The following is a 21792-nucleotide window of genomic DNA, read 5'->3' on the forward strand; positions in this document are numbered from 1 at the left end:
ATAAACTCATCTAATGAACAAAATAACCAGCCAGACATAAATTTCCAAATAATTTATTGGCATTTTCCACTTAAAACACCCTGAACTCCCGAGACTCTTTTGGCTTAAAATGAGAAACAAAAATAGTTTTCTTTGACAAAAACATTGGAGTGGCAGATGTATACATACTTGTAAAGTATACTTGATTTTTAGGCTCCAGAACATAAAATTAAAATGTCCTATTTTACAGTACTTTGTCTCGACAGACATGTTTGAAGAATAAATATCTTTATAGAAGTTTGCACAACACAGAGGCTGAGAAAACGAGACGGCATGAACATTAATGGTGGCAGCATCAGCGCAACACAATAACAGAGCGAGAGCAGAGACTTTCCTGCTCGTCAACATTTAACACTGTATGGCACTGATGTCCTCCTGTAAGGAGCCGCAGTACTGAATTTAACGTGCCGAAGTGACGCCTCAGACCGTCGTTCATCACTGAGATACAAACTGAACGTGCTGCTGTTGCATCTGAAAGTAAAGTTGTTTAAGTAAAATAATCCCATATGATGAAAACGCCTCAATGATGTGATTTTTTTAGGAGAGCTTGACTAATTACTTTGTTAATTTCTGTGAGACTTTCTGTTGCAGTTCATTTCTGTAATGACTTTTCTCTAGTTAGGTAAAGTGCTTCAGTTTATTACACACTAACTGAGACAGTTAATGTGTTATAGCAGTCGGAGGTAAGCACCAAATTTTGTTTAGATAAAAATGTCAAAGATTTTTACTCTTAAACTCACTTTTTTTTTTTTTTTTAAATAAATTGTACCAAAGAAACCTACATTTTGGGGGAAAAAACAGATGGTTCAAACAAATCTTAAGAAGCAAGAGGATTTTTAAACTAGAGTGCCTTAATATTTCATACATTATACATATATTGTATATATTTCAAAGGCTTGATGTCTGAGTTCCTTTTTCCATCTTATTGAACACATTAGTAAAATTTAAACTAACTTGGGGGGGTGTCGAGTCAGAATTGAAACAAATCCAGAGCTCAACACAACACAAAATATCTGTCTGGATGACTGACAGAACAGCTTTCTATTAAAAGACTAAAAGTGTAAAGCCCTTCTAAGCTGTGATGTTACACCACATACTGTAATATCAGGCTGGTGCTAAAGAAAATTTAGCAACATTCTTGTTCACACTTGTAAGCATGAATCTTTTTAGTAAAGCAACCTGCCTACTAGACTGAAATATTTATTGTTTGAGAGCAGACATTTTGGCCACAAGATGGCACTAGAAATAATGTCAGGAAATCGATGTCTCCATCTAAAAGACTGAAGCTTTTGACATTTTCGTGGCGTTTACATCATGTGGAGTTTTAAAGAGTTTTGAGGTCATCTGTGATGAATTTTGACACTGGAAACTACAGATAACTTGCAATGAACAAAACATGAAAATAAGCTGTAGCTGATTATTTGATTAATCTTCACAACAAACACTTAGTTGTTCTTTGAGATGACAGCAGATCAAAATACGTGTTCTTTGACAGAACACAATGTTACTGCTGTCAAGAGAAACATGATCCATTCTCCTCTAATTGTCGACAAGCTTCTTAGATGTTTGGCTGTTGACGCTCTTTCAAAACTCTTTGGAACAATCAGAAATTGATTGTTGTCAAGCTAAAACCAGCAGTGAAAACTTTTGGCAGTTCGGATATAAAAGGGTTTCTTCTGATGGCACTAATACATTACTTTATGTGTTTTTTAAGGCCTGGAAATAATAAGCAGTTTTCTCACTTTTCCAGTTTCCCAGAACTGTCAAGAATTTTTAAACATCTCAAGGGAAAAGTGAGCGAATGACGTTCTGAGGCTCGGCATGTGAAAAACAGCACACTGGTCCTTTAACACTCCAACCTCCTCTATCACATGTAAGGCTGATCAATAAAGCTTACTAGCTGAGTTAATGAAATACTGTAAGACTAGTGTTTTCTACTACTGTCTGACCAGGAAGTGCATCAAATCTTGTGTAGTGCTTGCTTGCTTCCTGGTCTTTCTACCTCAGTGACGGCAACAAACACTGATCTAGACTGAACATGTACTTGGTACAGAAAGAGTCATGAACTCCTGAAACTACACACATTCTCAAGTCTCAGCTATCTGATTAGGAAAGGGCTGAACAGACGGCTCCTAAATTGCACAAAATCTAATAAATTGTCTGCTTTAAATACTGTTAACATTTATCATTCGTAAAAACTAACACTATAAAGTCAATGACTTTGATACAATCATCTGGTTAAAATCTCTAGTGTAAAAATGTACAGCATCGTAGGCTGGCAGGTGTTTGTGTGTTTTCAACACTTATGGCACACAGTTATCCCAGTCGAGCACTAGATCTACCAAATGAGACTTGATAACCTGATGAGACACGATCTGTAATGTTTGAACTACAGGCGATTCATTTCTGTCAGCAACTTTTGAAACTGTGCTCCTTGTGGTCTCAACATCAGTACCAGTCGGCCGGGCAGGAAATTAACACCTGGTGACTTATTTGGAAGAGTGAGATCCCTTCTGACTTTGGACAAAAAACAAAAATCTGTTTATTTAAAATACTTTTGTGTAAAAATATTAATTTAAATTGTTCTAGTCTTTGTAGAAAAGGAACATTCAGGCTCAGATTCTTTTAAGATTTGAGCAAAGAAGAGCAAACTGTTTATTCATAATTAAACTGCTCCTAGATCTATTTAACAGTGTCACTCAAAGCCTTCATGCTCCTGTCAGTACATAAAAATTTTGCCCTCATCATATTGTAGGTGAGACCAAACACATAACATCAAGGCCTGGTTAAAGGATATTTTTCTTATTCTCAACAAATCCCATGAAAAGATCACCTGATCTTTCTAACAAGTACTGTATTGTCTGTGTAGCAAAAGTCTAAAATAGCCTCTTTTTCTGCACCAAAGACATTCATTATTCTCCAAAAACTATTAAAACCACATCAGTGAGCCACACTGTTACGCTGGATGACATGTTCCTTCAGTAAATAACGATGAATGAAGACACTGTTTCAGTTTAAGTCAATCCACTGTCCTGCTGTTGTAAATATTCACTAGAACACTAAATCCATAGCTGAAAATAGTCCCCAACAAATGCACCACTGCTCCTGTTTGAGCAATGTTTGCTAAAAACTACAGAGACCAGCCGTAGGAAATTGCTTATCCTTTTCTTAGGATAAAAAAGTATATAATTTGTACCCATTTTTAAAGAAAGATTTGGGGCTGAGAGCCACAGACAGGCTGAGGAAGCTGGAAAGTATTGAGAGAAGGACAAACACCTTCTTGGTTTCGGTCTTTTCATGAGATTTGTTGACAATAATAAAAATCTGAAATATTGCCAGCCTTATTGTAACAGCACAGGATGCAATGAGCATTTAAAAAGAGGCATCGAGACTCTGACGACGACAACTGTGTAGATTCTTTGGACTTTGTAGAACTTTTGTAGATTCAGAAAGGCTGAAGTCATCGCAGGATGCAGCGCAGTAACGACATCATTTCAGAAAACGCTGCAGTTATCAATTTGCCTCAAAGAGGAAGGTGCAGCCATACTGGATTACTTTTTAAACTGACAAATCTGATCACACCTTTATTTGGTAACGATCAGTGTGCACAGAGCTCTTTTCCAGATCTTCTTTGTGCCGCAAACTGATGTAATTTTCTTAGTGAAAAACATTTGAACTTTAAACTCTTTGCTCAGGAAACTGAGGTGCAAATATCGCAGAATTTTCAGTATCTGAAGCTTCTCAAAAACCAGATGGAGTCTTATCTTTCAAATATCAGTAGCTCAATCATCACATCCTCTGCTGAGATGCTGCACTCGTTTGTGAAATTCAAAGTCAGTCAGTCAGTTAGTTTCCTGCCCAGCCTCCTGGTACCTCGAGTCAGACGTCCTGCACTGTGTTTGTGTGATCAGTAGGCCTACAGTGGGTGAAGCCCTTTGTAACTGAACTGAAGAGCTAAACGGCAGAGACAGTAAAGTGCTACTGCGGACCGGAGGCACCCTGATAAAAAAAAAAAATGCTTTTCAAGCACATAAACACAGACAAAACCAGCCAATGTACAACGAAGAACTGTTCAAAAATCAAAAACCTTAAACAGCGACACCGTTAAAAATCATCTTAGGTAAAAAAATAAGGCTCAAACTAATCATACAGGTGGTGTCTTTTGTATTTTAAACAGGTGAGACTTGGGCACAGTCTTCTTCAGTGTTCAATCTCTGTGGTGCTACAAGCTGGTTTAAATATATATTATTTGATTGCTTCAGTTGCCAAATTTTCTATTAAAGGGTTTTAATTAAATGTAGAGACAAAAGTGGTTAAACAAAGTCTCAGTTGTCTCTGGTTTGGAGGTAAATCAAACAGGAAAGACAGTTGGTTTGGGGTCAGGGGTCAGGTCAGAGGTACCCACTACATCGGTGCTACATTAGATCTATGTTTCTCTTCATACCCTGAGGTTTAGGTCCATCGATCTTCTCACTGCACATCTGCATCCTGTATTTGGTAAAATGATTCATCTCTCACATCATTCTCAAAAGGCTTAAACAAAGACATCATACTCACTTCTTTCAACCAGACTCAATAATTTCATATCCTAAATTAAAACTATGGTGCAAAATAATTTCCAAGACCCTGTCGAACCGCTGCAATCCTCATTTGCTGCTCATGTCCGAATGTCACAAACAGTTATTTTGGAGGAAGACATTTCCTTTAACTTTTTGTTCTTGTCTCGGCTCAACTCTTCTTCCCAGTTAAAATGTAGAAGTCTTTGTCTGGGATGCTCCCAAATGAAGCTACAACAAAGCAGGACAGGACACAAACGCCTATCAGGCGCTCAGAGAGAGGCTAAAACGATTCTTCTTGCTGAAAAAAATAAAATAAAACAGAGGGGGAACGTCCCTCTGTTCTCCAGAGAGGGTTCTCCAGTGTAAAGGGACTGTGGTGATTTTACAGACTTTATTGGTAAAGGCCTGCCCTGCCTTCGTCTCCCTACACCCAGCGCTCATGTCTCTCAGGCGGGGCAGGTTGTGCTGGTTGTTACGTGCCCATACGCAGGCAGGCAGCCCCGTCGCCCTCCTTGCTCAGGTCTCTGTCCCTGTCGGTGCCCTCCCGCCCCGGGGAGGCCAGTGTCCTGTGGGGTTGGGGGCTCCGCACCGACATGGCAGCCAGACTCAGAGTCCGCGACGGGTGAGGAGAGGGGGGCCGGTACCTGCTGCTGCTGCGGGGGTTCGGAGACAGAGACGGGGAGGAGGAGGAGTCCCGGTGTCGCTCCCCGCTCAACTGGAGGTCATCCTCTAGGGGGCTCTCCAGGTCAGACTCCACCTCCTCCTCATCCTCCTCTTCTTCTTCCAGGGTGAGTTCAAACTGGAACTTGTCTCCTCCTCCTCCACCACCTCCTCCAACCCCTCCTCCTCCTCCTCCTCCTCCTCCACCTGAAGGGACGGACCCTCCTGTCCCCACAGCTCCTCCTCCGGGCCCCACCTCGGCATGGAGCTCCTCGGGGCTGGAGGGTGAGGGGCTGCGGGGGATCATGCTCTGGTACCACTCCCTGTTGTCCTCCAGGGTGTCCAGGATGTCCTGGGCATCGGGGTGCACCAAGTCCGCCCACGTCTCCCACAGAGGGTGGACAATGTAGTCGATGAACCCGACCTAGTCATGAGAATAACGTTAATAATGACAATAATTAACATGATTAACAGATATGACATAAATAAAAAATACAAACAACTACATAACGCTAGTCCAGATGTCTAAGATGTTATTTAGGTGATTTAAGAAAACACTTTGGATGAATTTGACAGGACAGCGGGATAAAAGGGTGTAAAAATTATTTTATTTTTGTCACTATTCTGTGTTGGGGATGACAGGAAGTATAAAAAATATAATTTTAGGGCCTCCAGTTTTTTCCTGGAGGTTCAGAAATACCCCCAAATCTCTTCTATTTGTATCTTTGTCTATTTCCTCTCTATCTCCGTGTGTCCGTGGGTGTTACCTGGTTCTTCTCTATGGAGGCATTGTGCTTGTCACACATGGGACTGATCTCCATGCCCTTGTCTCGCTCTCTGTCTCCCTGTGTGAAGAACTCCACCGTGATTCTGTCCGTCCACTGCCGGTAAAGCTCCAGTGGTTTGGTCGGGTTGCTCAGGTCAGCGCAGTGGACCATGTTCTGCAGAACCTGGAGGAGACATGCTCAGTCAGACTCCGTCGGTGATTTAATTTTCAGTGCTTTTTTCAGATGTACTGTATCCTGTTTTCAAGACCTCAACAAAAACAATAACCCCGGAATTGATATCATGTGTATGATGTTCACCAGTTTAAGCTGATTTTATTTGAACTCTGTCCTCATTTTGCAGAAACCACAACAACACCACAATGTAATACTTCAGCTTGTCTGTATACTGTAGTTGCAATGACCAGTATGTGTCCAGTAGGTGGCAGCACTTTCATACAAATTCCCTGGTTGAACAAACAGCTGCACACACTGCTGTAAATGTCTGAGAGCTCCTACTTATTATTTAGTGCTTACTTTGATTATTTTAGCTGAAAATAATTTAAATTTTCTAAAAATGACAACAGGATAATAATCCAGTTTACAATGTACAATTATGTAAAAATTTGTGCTGTTCATCATACTATATTTAACTGTATTTTTAAGTGAAATATGTTGAGTCACAATATTTTTATCAATTACTGTGCGTCAGTAATAAGTGCACACTATTACTGAATGTTCTTATGTTTAGTGTCAGCGGGGAGTTGCTCTAACCTGGATGCGGTCGGAGTAGTTGTCGAGCAGCAGAACTCCCAGACTCGTCACCTTCTTGGTCTCCACCATTGTCTTCATGTCTGCCAAGAAGTTCATGTGTTTGGACATATCTGTGGCCAGCACCTAATGAGGACAACACACACATAAAAGATACAAGACATCTTCAGCCGCTCTGTTCCAAAGAGATGATGTGTGTATGCTTCATGCTGCAGTACTTTTTCCAGTTTTTTCTAAAGGCAACTCTTGGCCTGTAACTGGTCTGAAGGTTTTGATGGTGGCTGGAGCTGAGTGAAGGATACAGGAGTATGAATAGCATGTGAAGTGATATATAATATATCTTTCAATGTGTTGAGTGACAGTTTGTGCTTATTTGTCTTTTCATTTCCACACGTTCTTTTAAACTCAGATTATGGTCACTAAATCTGACTCCGACAAAGCAAAGACACATTGTTATATCTATTCTCAGCTTTAGCGGTGCAGGGATTTGGCCGGTGTTCTCGGGTTTTCCACTGCAATTCTAAACATTTGGGTTCTTGACGAAAACACACACATGAAACCACAACAACCACTGTCAACATCACCAACTGACATGGTGGTCCCACTGGAGTCTTTTTTTTTTTTTGTCCGATGTATTTCAGTATCTTTCTTTTTAAATAATACAGACTTAAAAACATGCAACACAAAGCCATGACAGCAACGTTTAACAAAAAAACTTTGATATGTCTTTTTTTAAGGACTAAGATTGTTCTGCATGTTCTTGCTAGATTACAACGTTACTTGTATTTGTACTCGTTGTCATTGCTGCAGTGTTTTATCCTTTTCTGCTGCTTCTTTGTTCTGCCTTTTTCTCAACTCTCTAACTTTCCACTTTTATTCGTTCCATCCAGACATTATTTTTTTACCTGCAGCCATTTGAAAGTAGGCTGTTAACAGATACAGTAAGGCTGATGTAAGGCTGTAATGAAACATAATACTGTAAAGCGGCAGCACATGCAGAACATGATATCAGTAGGTCATTGTAAAAAGTGGAGCAGTCTCACCATGTCGATCACCATCTTGCGGAGGGACTCTTTCTGTTTCTTGCTGAGGTTCTGGAAGATGTCACAGTTATCCTCTTGGAGCAGCTTGAATCCCACAGCGAGGTGGTGGTTCTCCAGCACAGAGGCATCGTTGTACATCAGCGCCAGCTCTGAACCTGAGGAGGTGAAGGTGGAAGCTGTTAAAAATAGTTCCCATTTATTTATCTTTATCAGTGCTCATGGTAGCCCGATCTACATTAGATCCTGCAACACACTGTCCGAAACCAGATCCAACATGGGTACAGCACGATCCACTGCCAAGAATGTAGGGGCCAACTTAAAGCTGTAATAACTTGTAATAACTGTAACTTTTTTGGCCACTTGAGGGAAGCGGAAACAGGCTGTAAACCAAACTCTGACATTTTATCAACTTTTAAGTTGATATGGATTGTTAGCCAACAGCTGCTCATTTACACATCTGGCAGATACAGAGCAACTTTATCCCTTATTATTCCTTTAGAGTCGTGTTTCTGGCCACCATAAATGTGAGTCCAACATTCACTCTCCTTCTAGCTCTGTTTTGCTTTTTGGTGGGCAAGTAATGTATAAGTAGATTATAGAGATTGTTTGCTCAAAACAGCTGCTGGTAAACAACGTTGATGGCGGTGAGAGTGAACCAAAACTGTAAAGTTATGAGCTGGAAAACAAAGAAAAAAAGAGCTAATAGACACTATAATGGTATAATGAGCTGAGAGAAACTGCTCAGTCAGTTGATAATTCTCTGTGGGTTCATCACTAATTATTCACACCAAATATTTCTTTCATTTTGAAACTGTTTTCATTCTGAAAAAGAAAATGTGAAACACATATTTGAAGCTATGAGGAGACTTTTAGAGAGGCACATAAATAGAAGTAGGACAAAAATGCAGTTTTTGATCTGGGACTGAAAGGGATAAAATATCCTGGAAAAGTTTTCTGACACTTTCATTTATTTCAGAAAAAAACAAAAAACAAAACTGCATTTCTCGTAAAATTAATTTAGGGACATTTCTGAAGTGTGCTGATTGGGCAGATGTTGAAAAGAAAGATGAAGGGACGTACTGGTGTTTATTAGGAATTGATTAGTGACCCCTGGGTGGTCGACATCATGGATGGCACTAGCGAACAAAACGGCCATGATCTCCAGGTCTGTGAAGACGGCCTGAGATGGACAGAGAACAGAAAACACTTATATTATACTGATATATTATACTTTTGAATAAATAGAAAGTTAAGTGCTGCATCCCAAAATCAATGAAAACCATAATCTTCAAAGTAACAATAGGGTCCACGGCTCACCTCTAGAGCGGGGGTGGACAGCAGCACATGGGTGGACTGCACCACATCAGCTGCATGGATGTTGTTGTGATAAGCTACGTCAGCATGGTAATGGTCCTCCAAGGTCATCATGAAGGTGATGAAGGTGTCGATTGGGATCTTAAAAGTTTTTAAAAGGTCACGCTCCTAGCAGGGTTAAAGGGGAAAGAGAAGATATGAGTCACTACAACCACAAAGTTTCTCCTCCTAATGACCACGTAAAGCAAGTTTATCTGTGACAGAAACAGCATGTTTGTGGTAATCTCATATTTTATAAAACACTGTTGTAATGTTCCTGGTGCAAACAATGGGTAATTTAAATATATAAATACTGAAATTATGACCTCCTCCTCCTTTTTTCTCCTCTTTTGTGGAGTGAACATATTTCTAGCTGAGGGATTCTTCTACCTGGAAGATGGAGAACATGATGACCATCAGAGGGCGGTTTCCAGAAAATTCTGCTATCTTGAATATATCCAGACCCCAACGATTAATGTCCTCGATCTCCTGCAGAAGTGAAACACAACATATATAAGACATGGTTTTTTTGTGTGAGTGTGTGTATATGTGTGTGTTTCTGTTTGTGTTTATGGACCCACCTTGGCCAGCATGCTCTCCTGCGGGGTGTTGACTCCGAAGCGGGGGATGCAGGTGGATGCGAGGCTGGGACTCTGTGTGGCCTTTTTCACCCCGCTGATCTGTGACATCGGCCTCTTCTTCTTCTCCTTCTCCTTCGCAGGTGGCGACAAGATCTCCACATCATGTTGTTTCTCTGCAATGTGAACACACAGACATAAATGTGTACCCTTAAAAATCAAATAGAATTTTTTTTTTAAAGATTTTTAAAGAAAGGGGTTTTTAGCATACTTTTTTGCATATTTTTGGTCTTTATTTTAACGTTGGAAAGTGTAAAGAGACAACAACGGGGTAGAGAGAGAGGTATAGTCTAAGGTTGTGGTTAGGTGGTATGTGGTACTGTATGTGTCTTTCCCAGTAGGCTACTGGGTCGCCCCAATATATTATAATATATATGTGATCTTGAGGCCTGTTTCACAAAATTTGCGAAATGAAATAAATTCCTCTTGCATTAATTTAGAAGATTCAAAAATCAAATGAAAAATCATATTTGCAATTCATCGGACTCACAAACATAAATGCAATTTGTGAATCAGTCATTTGTGAAACGCGATGCCGCCACAGTGTATCTGTGGTTGCAGATAACTTAAAAGAAACGCCCAACCTAACTTTAACCAATGAACTGTGATGGGAACGTAAGAGTGCTCAGAACGTACATCTTCATACAACTTACAAAAACGCAGACTTGATTTTCACTTCATTGCTGAATTTTTGTGGCAATGTCAGTGAGTCTCAGATTAAAGATACTGTAGTATTTCTGTCTCCTCAGCAGTCCAGTGACTCTGACACAGATAAATTACTGGTACTCTCACATTATCTTTGGGGCATTTTTTCCTTTCTTTGTATTTAGCAGAGAAGCAGATAGGAAATGAGGGTGGGAGAGAGAGAGAGGGGGGTGCTGTGGTTACATGGTATGTAGACCATCAGGTTCTCCATGTGAGCATCTCATGAAGTTGAACAAAATATAACTTTTTCTTTAACTTTTCTTGAATAGTTATTTTATATACAATAACCCTTCCCCAGCTGAACCTTCTCTGGCTTTGGCGGGCAACAATTTCAAATAGTTTCATGACATGTCAGAGAAAAGTTCAGTATGTTTGCCTTAAATCTTACCATAACCTTTTTTGAAGGGGTCTGTCTTGACTTGTAAGTGAGTGTGTTCTGCGCCAGTGAGAGTGTTTTTGTGTGATCTATAGATAAAACTATTACATACAGTAGTCGTAGCAGAAGTCGTATGCGTCTAATCCCACTATGACCAGTACAATTACTACTGTAAAGGCGCCAGTGTACTCTGTCAGAACTACTTGTCGAATGTGCAACCCCCGCCCCCCACACCTTTATGACATCGGATTAGGGGGAGCTGTGAAGGTCCGTTTCTGTAACTTTCTGAAACCGACGATCAGTCATTCACATCCACTCACACTGTGATTGGCCAGCCATGCGGAGGTGAGAAAGTTGTCAGGATTTTAACTTCTTTCTCTAGCTCTCTTTTTACATACGAGACCATTTCACTCACTTTTAATTTGAACAACAGCGTGCAACACTACGAATGATCTCCAGGTGAGATTGTCTGCGCCATTATCCCTGTATTTTAAACTATATTACGTCTCTATATTACAGCTTTTCACTTTGCCTTTGAATGTAGCTGTTTGGAACAACTGTGAACACTTTTGACTTTGATGTGGTTGGACAACGCAGCACACAAACCAGTTCTTATTGACCATAAACCAACTCTTACCATTAGTGCTACAACTGACTCTGGCTGCTATCTCTACTACTGCTCCAACTACTGGCAATTCTTCCAATATCAACTACTCAAATATCAGTACTACTACTTATATTATCGTAACTTCTTCTGCTCCTGCTGCTACAACTACTACAACTGTACTGTCATAATGCTATTAACACATCATTTTTCCAGCACATTTATACAATTACAAGTATAGCTGCTGGAAATACTGAAATTACAGGTATTACACTGTAACCAGTGGCTGCTACAGCTACTATTACTTATAGTACAGCTGATACTTCTGCTGCTACTACTACCACTGGAGCAGCTGTTTCTACAACTACTTCTACCAGTCATACAAATCTCATAAGTAACGACTACGACCACTGAACTTCTAGAGCTATCGTTGTACTTTTGAGTGTTACTGACACTCTCACTACTAACATGTTAAACACTTAAGTACTACAAACATTACATTTCATGCAGTTTTACATACAGCTGATATAGACAAATATAACATGTTATGTGCAATAACATAAACGGCCTTTTTGATAAGTACGAATAAAATCACAAACTATCAGTGAGAAACTCATTACACACCAACTGATCTGAAACCAGTCGATTCACATACATATCTTGTCTAAAACCACCTCTGTCTTAGACAAAGACACATGAAGATACAGTAGATGTGTCATTTTCACTATTTCAGCACAACAGTCTCACTGATTTGGGTGACGCATTCATGCACTCATGCATTTGTGCTACTTTTCAAAGTAACAGAGTCGCGGTCAGATTTTGATTTGAAGGCCTTGTGACGACAGGACTTTACATCACTCCTGTGGGTCACCATCAGTGTAGAGCAGGATGGATATGAACTGACTATATGACAGGAGGTGCAGAATACCAGCAGTAGAAAGCTAAGGCTGATGGGTAAAACCTGTCAGCTTCTCAGGAGCTTTGAAGAGGTTTCATCACATCTACAGGTTGGAGATTTTTCTGCCCACAGTGAAGCCTGCGATCCTTTAAGCAGAATCATGGAAATCACCAAAAAAAAGTTTCCAGCGACAGAATCGACATAATTTCCATATGATTTGTTGACACAAAGACGCTCTCCCAGTAGACACAGTTGCGTTGAAAATGACTCATCAGTTTTTGTACAAATCAAGGTAGTAATGACCCCATTTTGCCACATGAGGGTCAATACATCAGACAGCTTTACCTCACGTCCACATATCATCCTCAGTATTTCCCATTCACAGTTTTTATCAGCACGTAGGAACAATCAAATAATATCCAGATCTGAGCCCAGATAAACGCCACCATAAGGACATAGAGCGACCTGAGTGGTGGTGTCACACGAGGTGCTGTCTGGCCCCTCTCACCTCTCTCACAGTGCCTCCTCTTCCTCACACCCAAAGCCATGGTGTTCATTTCCAATCGAAGCCGAGGCACTCATATCAAAACGCCGTCGGATTGACAGCTCCATCCTCGTTCGGCTGGACCTCCATCCTGACGGGCAGAGCTCTTGAAGACTCAGCCTCCTATTGATGCAACATGCCGTCTAATAATATTGCACCCTGTTGCTACGACAACGCCACACAATGTGTCCGGGAATGCTGTCTGTCGCCGCGCCTCCTTCTCTTTTAGGGAAGGAAAAATCCTCACCTTCTCCATCTGTTCCTATTAAGAAACAGTCCTCTTCTCCTTCCTCTCCTTTAGAAACAAGCTCTCTTCATCTCTTTAATTTGGAAAATCTTCTTTCCTCCTTTTAACATTTCCTCCCTCCTTTCCTTACCTTTAAAATATTGAAATTCTCCTTTTTTTTGCAATACTCTCTTCTGCCTGTTTCTTCATAAATCATCCTTCACTTCCTTTCCTTCAAAAAGAAACCGCTCCTCTCATTTTTGAAAAATCTTCTTCAGACATCATTTCCTCCTTTCTTCTCTTCTTTAGTTCCCTTTCTTCCTCTTCCTCTTCCATCTCATCCATTTTTTTATTCCTTCAATAAATTTATCCCCTCTTTGTATTTTCTTGAAAAATCCTCCTCCTTAGTTTCCTTTTCCATTTTTTTTCATTTTCTACTCTTCCTGCCCTTTATAAATATTCATTTGCTGAAAATCTGCTCCAACAGAAAACAAGCAAAGTGATCTTCATCTTCGTTCTCTGTCCCATTTATAGTACAGAATGCCGGATGACATTCGCAAATGTTGAATTGGGTGTAATGATAATTTAATACAACGGACAGCCAGTACAGTCAATAAAGTCAGTTGATCCGATAATACAAATCCATTTCTTTCTGTTACTGTAGAAGAGCTGAGCAGCACCGCAGCACACTGACTGACTGATGTTTGAGATGATACAAAACGTAATTTGCACAAGATGATATTTTAATATATTTTATTAGAAACACGTCTCAGTACAATTCAATACAGTTCAACAGCACCTCAAACAGCAGCAGCCTTAAAAAATACCGTACAATTGTTTTAGTTGTTTTTGAAGCAAAGATGCTACAAATTTATTGGTTCTGGCTTCTCAGATTAGTTAATGCTCTTCTTTGTCACACATGACAGTAAACTGATTGTCTTTGGATACTGGACTGCTGGTCGGACAAAACAAGACATATGAAGACAAAGACATCCCCTTTGACACTGGGAAATAATTATGTGCATTTTATTTTCTATTTTCTGACATTTTATAGACATAACAATTCATCAGTTAATCAAGAAAATAATTATAATTTAGTTTTTGAAAATAATTGTTAGTTGCAGCCCTAATCTGAACATTATGATGTTCACGAAGAGTAGGATTTATGGCGGGACTGTCGTGTTAGACTGTGTGTTACTGAGGGTTTAGTTTAGTGTACCTAATAAACTGGCAACTGAGAGACTAATCTGTAATATGAGTCTGCACGGACTAAATTTAATTGTCAGTTTGTTGGTGAAAACAATTTAATTCTCATACAAATAGGATTGAGGACACTCCTTTCACATGACTGCACATTTGTTCTATTAAATATACAACAAATTGCCTTGTACTGCCATATTGCTTTATAAAAGTTTTGATTAATTAAGACTTTTGATTTAAATGCTTTGGCTTTCAGTGTTGAAAACTCACCTAAGAATGTGCTGGCGATGAACTCTGACACCTGGTTCCCTGAGCGACTGGTCTCTGACAGCTGCGTCAGTTCACGGTTCAGCATCCTCTTAAACTGTGTGGACAAAAAAACCCCACAAAAACCACAAACAAACAAAGATGTGGTTAGTCCAGGTAAACTTTAAATAAACATGTTGAAATACACAAACTGGGTTATAGGTCTATGTGTTTTTAAACATGAATATAGCCGTGAAATTAATTGTGATACTGTCATGTAAACTGTATACAATGAGACCACAGTGGAGACAACAAGTATTGTGTTTCTACAACTAAGACCACATTTCCCATAATCCCTCTGTAGTCCCTGTCACCCTTTCCCTCCTTGTAGGGGATAAACATGTTGGGAGGGATTTTCCACTGGAATTTCACTGCATAAACAATTATAACTCACTTTTATAGACACCTTCAGATTCGTATTTCTACTTACTTTGCTTTTAATTTCCTATTTGCGTTTTGATAACTTTGTGTTTTTTGTATTCTAATGTTTTAAAAAAGTGGTAAACACAAATACATATTATACACATATCTAAGAAAGGTGCAGAATTATATGCAAATAGAAAGAAAAATAGAATCTCAATACATATGCACAATCAATTTTATGTAAGTTCAGACATATAGTGGGTGGCGACCGAGGTAAAAACATATTTTCATTGTTGAAAATGGCCTGTATCATCTACTGTTTGGAAAATGTTGATCAGGCTGGTCAGGCTGCACCTAACTCAACTTTCATCAATTAAGTAAATAATGTATTTGCATTCATGTCACCTGGTTGGTTTGCTGTACTTTAAAATTTAACACTGCAGCCACTCAGTAGTCACACACTGGGGTCGACAGATCTGGTGTCATTTAACATTACAGCACATTTATTTCAGTCTTTACATGTTTGTTATGTTTTAGATAAGCTCTAATATATCCAACAATGCTGCTTGTTTGCAGACATCAGGGAAAAATCTGCACTTTTGGTATGAAGAAATACCAGTGCTACATTCGTTCCAAAAAAAAAAAAAGTTTTTTAAAAACAAAAGCGTTCAGTGTCTCCCCCTGAGTTTTATCGCAGCAGTAGCTTCCACACTGATTATGTAACAGTTTTGGCACGTGGTGGCCGAGGAGGGAGGGAGGAGATCTGGGTGACAGAGTGATGCTGCAGTGGTTGCACGGCTACTATGTGACACACATATGGACACACACAAAAACATGAAACATAATCCTGTAGCTATAACCATATTTTGTCTGTTTATTATCTAGTTTATTTCTCCTGTAGCTCCTTAATATGATCACTCTATCAGGCTTTTCTTTTGTTTTTTCCTCCCTCTATTTCTCACATATACACATGACATATTCCAAATTACATGTAACATATTCCTGCTGCTATAAACCTGCTGCAGCTTGTAACAATCATGACAGTTTCTCCCTCTAACATGCAAGTGTTTGCCCCTTTTTCCTCTGTTTCTGTTTCTCGTACACACACACTCATACATGCATAGGCACACACACATTAATCACATTCAGCCCGTTGGTAGAAACGGTCCTGAGTCAGATCCGACAGGCTGGCTCACTAAGTTTTCAGCCCCCTGCAAAGCCTGCACTGCCGATCAATAAATCCCGATGTAAACAAGGCGAGCCAGCCACGCTCCCCATCGCTCACCTGTCTGAGTCTCCAGCACAGACAAACCCAGAGAGCCGACGCAGGCATGTCAACCCCCGCATGTTGATGTTAGAAGCCGCTAAAATCCAAAACGATGAACAGACAAGTCTGCTTTCTTAGTGACGGGCTGTAATCTCCACGCTCAGCAGAGACGGTTTGAACATGAAATAAGTCCGCTTGGAAATAAAAGTTCCCATGTGCTGTCCTGGAGGTGAGGGAGGGGGGCGGGGGTTTGAGGGGGGAGCGTGGGGTGGGGTGAGGTGGGGGAGAACGGGGAATGTGGTCTACCATCGGGGGAGAAAGGGTGTGACTGCAGTCGCTCATCCAACTACAGTCACACACTGTCAATGGGAAACCTAAAGAGGGAGAGAGAGCGAGGGAGAGGCTGTGAGGAACCCCCCTCCCCCGCCCTTCACGCTGGTCCCCCCTCTCTGTCCAATCAGATTTGTCTGGCTTCAGGGGCTGGGTGGAGGAGAGGGATCTGATTGGCTGAGTGGGAGCTGGAGGAGGTTTGAGTGTAGCAGCCAGACGGTGGAGAGGAGCGGGGATGGAGGGAAGTGAGGGGATGCTGATTAACTCTTTCAGTGGAGGGAGACGCCATTCATGAACCTGAGTGTTTGGTCGTGTTCACACTGAGATCTTAAATCAGATTTTTCCCTTAAATATGACTCAGATCTGAAGGTTTCTACACACAACTCAACATTTGCGATTTTTTTCCAAACTTGCACCATTGAGCTACAGAATCAGAGCTTATGAATTAAATATAAGTAGTAGTTTGAAAGTTAAAATCAAAATTATCTATTGGAAAAGCCATGAGAAAAGCAAAAATTATGAAGAACAGCTGATTATTTTTTGTATGAAGTTGTCACTCATCATGTCAGAATGATTTTATCCAGTTGAAAAATCAAAACTTGTTTTATGTGTGTCTGTAACAGCGCGTAAGACCTGTAATAAAACGTATGGACACGACATCACCGACCCCATCGATGGATCAGTGAAGTGTGTATGATTGAGTCGTCTCACCTTATTGGATGCCATCTCGCTGACTGAGTTTCTCGTCTGCAGCGTTTCCAGCTGGTCCAAACACCAGTCCAGCTCTTCCAGTGTCTCCATCGCCAGTTTCTGGTACGGCTCCTCTGAAAGGTCAAACGCAAACACAGGTCAGAGGTGGGAAAGCCGTGAAAACACCCACATCTCAAATATGTTGAGTGATTTAAAGGTGTTATATTGCTCCTGGTTGATGACTTTAAAACATGAATAACCTTCATACATTAAATTAACAACTAACAAGTACATCTTTCATGTTCACAGTAGTTCCACAAAAAGACAATAACATGATAGTTTTTTGCAGTTTCTATATGATAAAGGCAGTTGGCATTATTGAAGAGAACGGAGTTCATCTGAGGTGATATCAGCACTGACCTGAGAGACATGGCTTACACATGGACGGCTGGTTGCTGCTTGACGGCCGTCTGGAAAAAAGAAACAGATGAGGTGTTAGTAGAATAACGAGAAAACAACAAGTTACTCATCCAGTTTCTTTTCCTGTTCTTACTTGTTTCCCACACGATCTTGCAGATGTGTCAGAGCAGCAAAGTTACTTCTCACCGTTCGTAGACTGGCGAGAACCTACAATGAGAAAGAGAAACAAGTGAGTGCTGGAGGTGTATGAATAAGTTTGGATGGAGACAAATGGGACATGTTTGCCTTAATGTTAGAAAAATTAGGAACTACATCATTATTACTGCCTCACACAAGTAGTTCAATGATGAAAAAAAATTTCAATTTAAGTAGGAAACAAATAAAAAGCAAGATTGACTTGTGGGTTGGGTTTTAATTTGGGTCTTCTCCTGTGAATCCTCATTATGTGTGTGAGAGAACTGGTTTAAAAATCACTTCACACTTCGCAGGAACAACTTGCACCTGTTGAAGGACTTTTACACCTTAATGTCTTTAAATCAAATGTCACTCAGATACTTCTGTTTGAGTTGGATCATCAAATCTGTCTGGTTTCCAAATCTCAAATGTAAGAAAACAGACACGTTACAGTCTCTCTTGAGTTTTAAAACTCTACAGAATTGACGTTTGTTCTTGTAGTTAGAGATTTGACACACACTTGTTCACACTGTTCGACCTTTATGAGACCCAAACATCGTAAACGAATAAATATTTCAGCAGTAAGTGAGACATTGTGTGTTTTTTTCCTAATTTTTAGTGACACAGTACGGTCACTTTTGAGAAAATAATATCTAAATGTCTGTGAAATGGCACTTCAGTGCTTTCTTATAATACGGCACTGCTAACAGGTTGTATAGTAAATTTGATAATATGTGCAGTAAAAATGGTTCAGGTAAATTACTTTATTGCAAATGAATCCACCTGCAGGTCAAAAGTAGATTTTGGATATTGGTTTGGAAATATCACATGTACACAGATTGTGTTAATAGGCCTGTGTTGAAAAGCACACGTACACACACACACACACACACACACACACACACACACACACACACACACACACACACAGACTCAGAACAAGCTGTTCAGTACAAAGAAAATGTGTGTGGGTGTTTTCTGTGAAAAATGAACCATCTCCTATTTCTCAAACTGGTGATTAACTACCAGTGAGGATACGTGTGGACAGTCTGGGCAGACCCACACCTACATTTATGAAGTATTAGTTTCAATGGAAACTCTGCTGTATATTTAAATGCAATCTGTCCTTGGAAACAACAAGTGCTCCTTTATAAAAGCTACAGACCAAATACAGCACAGTAGCAGTCAGTCCATGAACTTAATCTGCGTCTACACCAAAGTTTTTTTGGCAACGTTAAAACTTTCATCACTGCATTTTTCATAAATTTTCATAAACAAACATCCATAGAAGGTTCATCAGTTTGTCAGAGCAGGGTCAACAGGAGTTTACAACCCTGGATATAATATAAATAATGTAATAATCAATATCCTCCTTGTAAAGGGAGGCTTGCAAACCTATTTTTCCTTGTTAAAGGGCTTTTTGGGGTGTTTTTCCTTATTCTCATTTGTGATTTGTGATATTGGGCTATACAATAAACACTGACAACTGACAGATGACTATTGCACACCTTGAGGCTATCTATTAGGCACACTAAGGACGGACAAACGCATCAATCCAATCAACCATTTTTATCAGAAGTAGGCAAATCTAGGTTTGTAGGTTCTACATTGAGCTTCTTTACAGATGAGACGCTGCTCTGGTTCACTGACAAGAAGAGCTCAAACATTAGTTTTAGAAATCCCTTCTCAAGTAATAGAAATATAATTTTCACATAATCAGACGTATTAAAACATGTTTTGTGGAACTGTGCCTCTAACATTTCAGTTCAGCAGCGTTCAGCAGTTCATGGTGGTAATTAGGGCTGCAACAACGATTATGTCATTATCGATTAATCTGTTGATAAATGGATTAGTTTTTTTGGTCCATAAAATGTCAGAAAATGGTGAAAAATGTCGATCACTGTTTCCCAGAGCTCAAGATGACGTCTTCAAATGTCTTGCTTTGTCCACAACAGTCCACAACCCAAAGATAACGCCCGATTTTGATGTTAAATTATTTCGATTTAAGGCAAGTGGTTGGCAAACTCTGGAAACATCTGAAATACACAAAGTTGTGTGTTGAAGGATTTGTAAATGCTACTAACCTGTGCAAAAGGAGTCACTATCATGTCTTCTCCATGCCTGCAAAAACCACAGACAAACACAAAACAATCGTCTAGTGAAAAAGCCAGGGGACAGATCAGGTCTGGAAATGACACAAGGTTCCACATCCTCAAAACACAAACATACAAATAATGACAACAAACAAACAAGTTTGTTGTCATTAAGATCTTAGTGAGGACTGTAGAGGAAATCTCCAGTTGGCTGAGACCCGTTTTTGGTCTCAAATATCACACTGGATTTAGGGAGAGGAGATTTTATTAGTTATACAAATATTTCTTGGAGACACTTCATGAGGAGATTTGAGTTAAACCTCAGAGGGCAGAGCAACAGAGCCACTGCTTCAAATACGTTTAAATAAAACTGAACCCAGTGGGAAAGACAAGAAGTAAGAGACACTGGTTACTGGCAAGAAAACACTTGTATTGCATCCACCCACTGAAGTTTAACTCAACCGATTAAGATAAAACCTGCATTATGTGATATTTTAAGGATTAACTATGAATCAAATGACAAATTTTAGCTCACTATTCTAGTTTTTTTCTACAATGTCTAAAAGAAAAAGTCAAAAAAGACAAAATTAATCCATCTGATGTCTCAAATAAGATGATGATGTCTCTGCTGAATGTGTAAGTAGTCAAATGTTCGCCTACTTACACATCAGGCTTGTGTTTCTGTGAATGTTTTTGGTCTCTTTGACTCAAATGTGGTCAAAAATCACTTGATGCAGATTTTATTGCTCCCTTACACAAGGTATGCCTCCAAGGTATGTTTTTATAACTAGAACTACTGTATGTGCAGGTGAGGAGCAGTGTTCATGCGCTGGGTGGTGGGAAAGGCAACTGGTGGGAAGGTAGAGCTCTCTGGAAGCTTCAGGGTGACGACATGCACCTCATAACCATTTAGACTTCATAGAAAATTCATGCTGCCAGTGGAAAGTACAGCGACAGAGTCAGACTCACATCAACTTGTACATCCCTCATGGCTTATAGTCCAGCAAACATTTTGATGTTGAATAATTGCAGATATGATGGTGTCAGCACTGAAAACCTGTGACTGTATTGTCTTTTCATTGTTTTGTGAAATTGAAGCCTAAATATCACAAACACATTTCTATGTCTATTTTTAATGTGTCATTTAATTGTCATACTGGTACATGTTGGGTTCACCATCTGTCAAATGCTTGCTGGGACTGTTTTGGCTTTTCAAAAAACTTTTTTGGAGTTGAGCATCCAGGGCATGTTCTTCAGGTTGGGGTCTTGAAAAAGTGACGTGTAAGTGGGGGGAGGTGGGTTTCAATCATGACAACATGGCACAGCCAAAAGAGACAGAAAAATCACAGCAGTTTCACACTTTGTCTCACCGAGGTAGCCAATTGACTTCCCAATTCTTCAATCCCTCCTCCCTTCAAAACAAAGGAGCGACAGCTATTGGTGGTCGAGGCCCCATTTACACTCTGGCTTCAAAGAGACTGCTAGCTGCACAGAGAAATCTTTAGCTGTATAAACAGGCATAAACTGGATGAAAAACTAGCTGTGAGCTAAAATCCAGATTTGGTTTTAGTTGGACATCCCCGAGTTAGAAATACTGACTGCTCTGCTCTGTTTACACTCACCAAGTCTAGCTCTGCTACCAAAAGCCTCTTTAAAGCCAGATGCCAAAAATGCATTTTTCAGAATGTAAATAGGACCTTGGATCAGCTTACAAACATAAATATTCACAATAAATTCCACAATAACTGTTTATAGTATGTGTGGGCTGA

The 21792-nt window shown here is 40.0% G+C and overlaps 1 protein-coding gene across 5 annotated transcripts in view; it reads right to left on the bottom strand.

The window, feature by feature from the left end:
* Window positions 1-37: 37 nt before the first annotated feature.
* LOC121899980 (cAMP-specific 3',5'-cyclic phosphodiesterase 4D-like) overlaps window positions 38-21792 on the bottom strand; it is a 117835-nt gene continuing 96080 nt past the window's right edge. For 3 of the 5 annotated variants that reach the window (XM_042415796.1, XM_042415797.1, XM_042415801.1), the window contains 14 exons: window positions 21394-21435; window positions 20015-20051; window positions 17890-17963; window positions 17757-17806; window positions 17358-17470; window positions 14651-14744; window positions 9771-9943; window positions 9580-9678; window positions 9154-9318; window positions 8917-9016; window positions 7837-7991; window positions 6797-6919; window positions 6026-6208; window positions 38-5682 (listed from right to left, as the gene is read on the bottom strand). In XM_042415796.1, coding sequence (XP_042271730.1) covers window positions 5071-5682; window positions 6026-6208; window positions 6797-6919; window positions 7837-7991; window positions 8917-9016; window positions 9154-9318; window positions 9580-9678; window positions 9771-9943; window positions 14651-14744; window positions 17358-17470; window positions 17757-17806; window positions 17890-17963; window positions 20015-20051; window positions 21394-21435 — 2020 coding nt within the window. In that variant the 3' untranslated portion in view covers window positions 38-5070. The remainder of the gene's footprint in view (window positions 5683-6025; window positions 6209-6796; window positions 6920-7836; window positions 7992-8916; window positions 9017-9153; window positions 9319-9579; window positions 9679-9770; window positions 9944-14650; window positions 14745-17357; window positions 17471-17756; window positions 17807-17889; window positions 17964-20014; window positions 20052-21393; window positions 21436-21792) is intronic. The other 2 variants (XM_042415798.1, XM_042415799.1) reach the window with 1 other exon arrangement.

Source organism: Thunnus maccoyii, chromosome 7, assembly GCF_910596095.1.
Source record: "Thunnus maccoyii chromosome 7, fThuMac1.1, whole genome shotgun sequence".
NCBI classification, from domain to species: Eukaryota; Metazoa; Chordata; class Actinopteri; order Scombriformes; family Scombridae; genus Thunnus; species Thunnus maccoyii.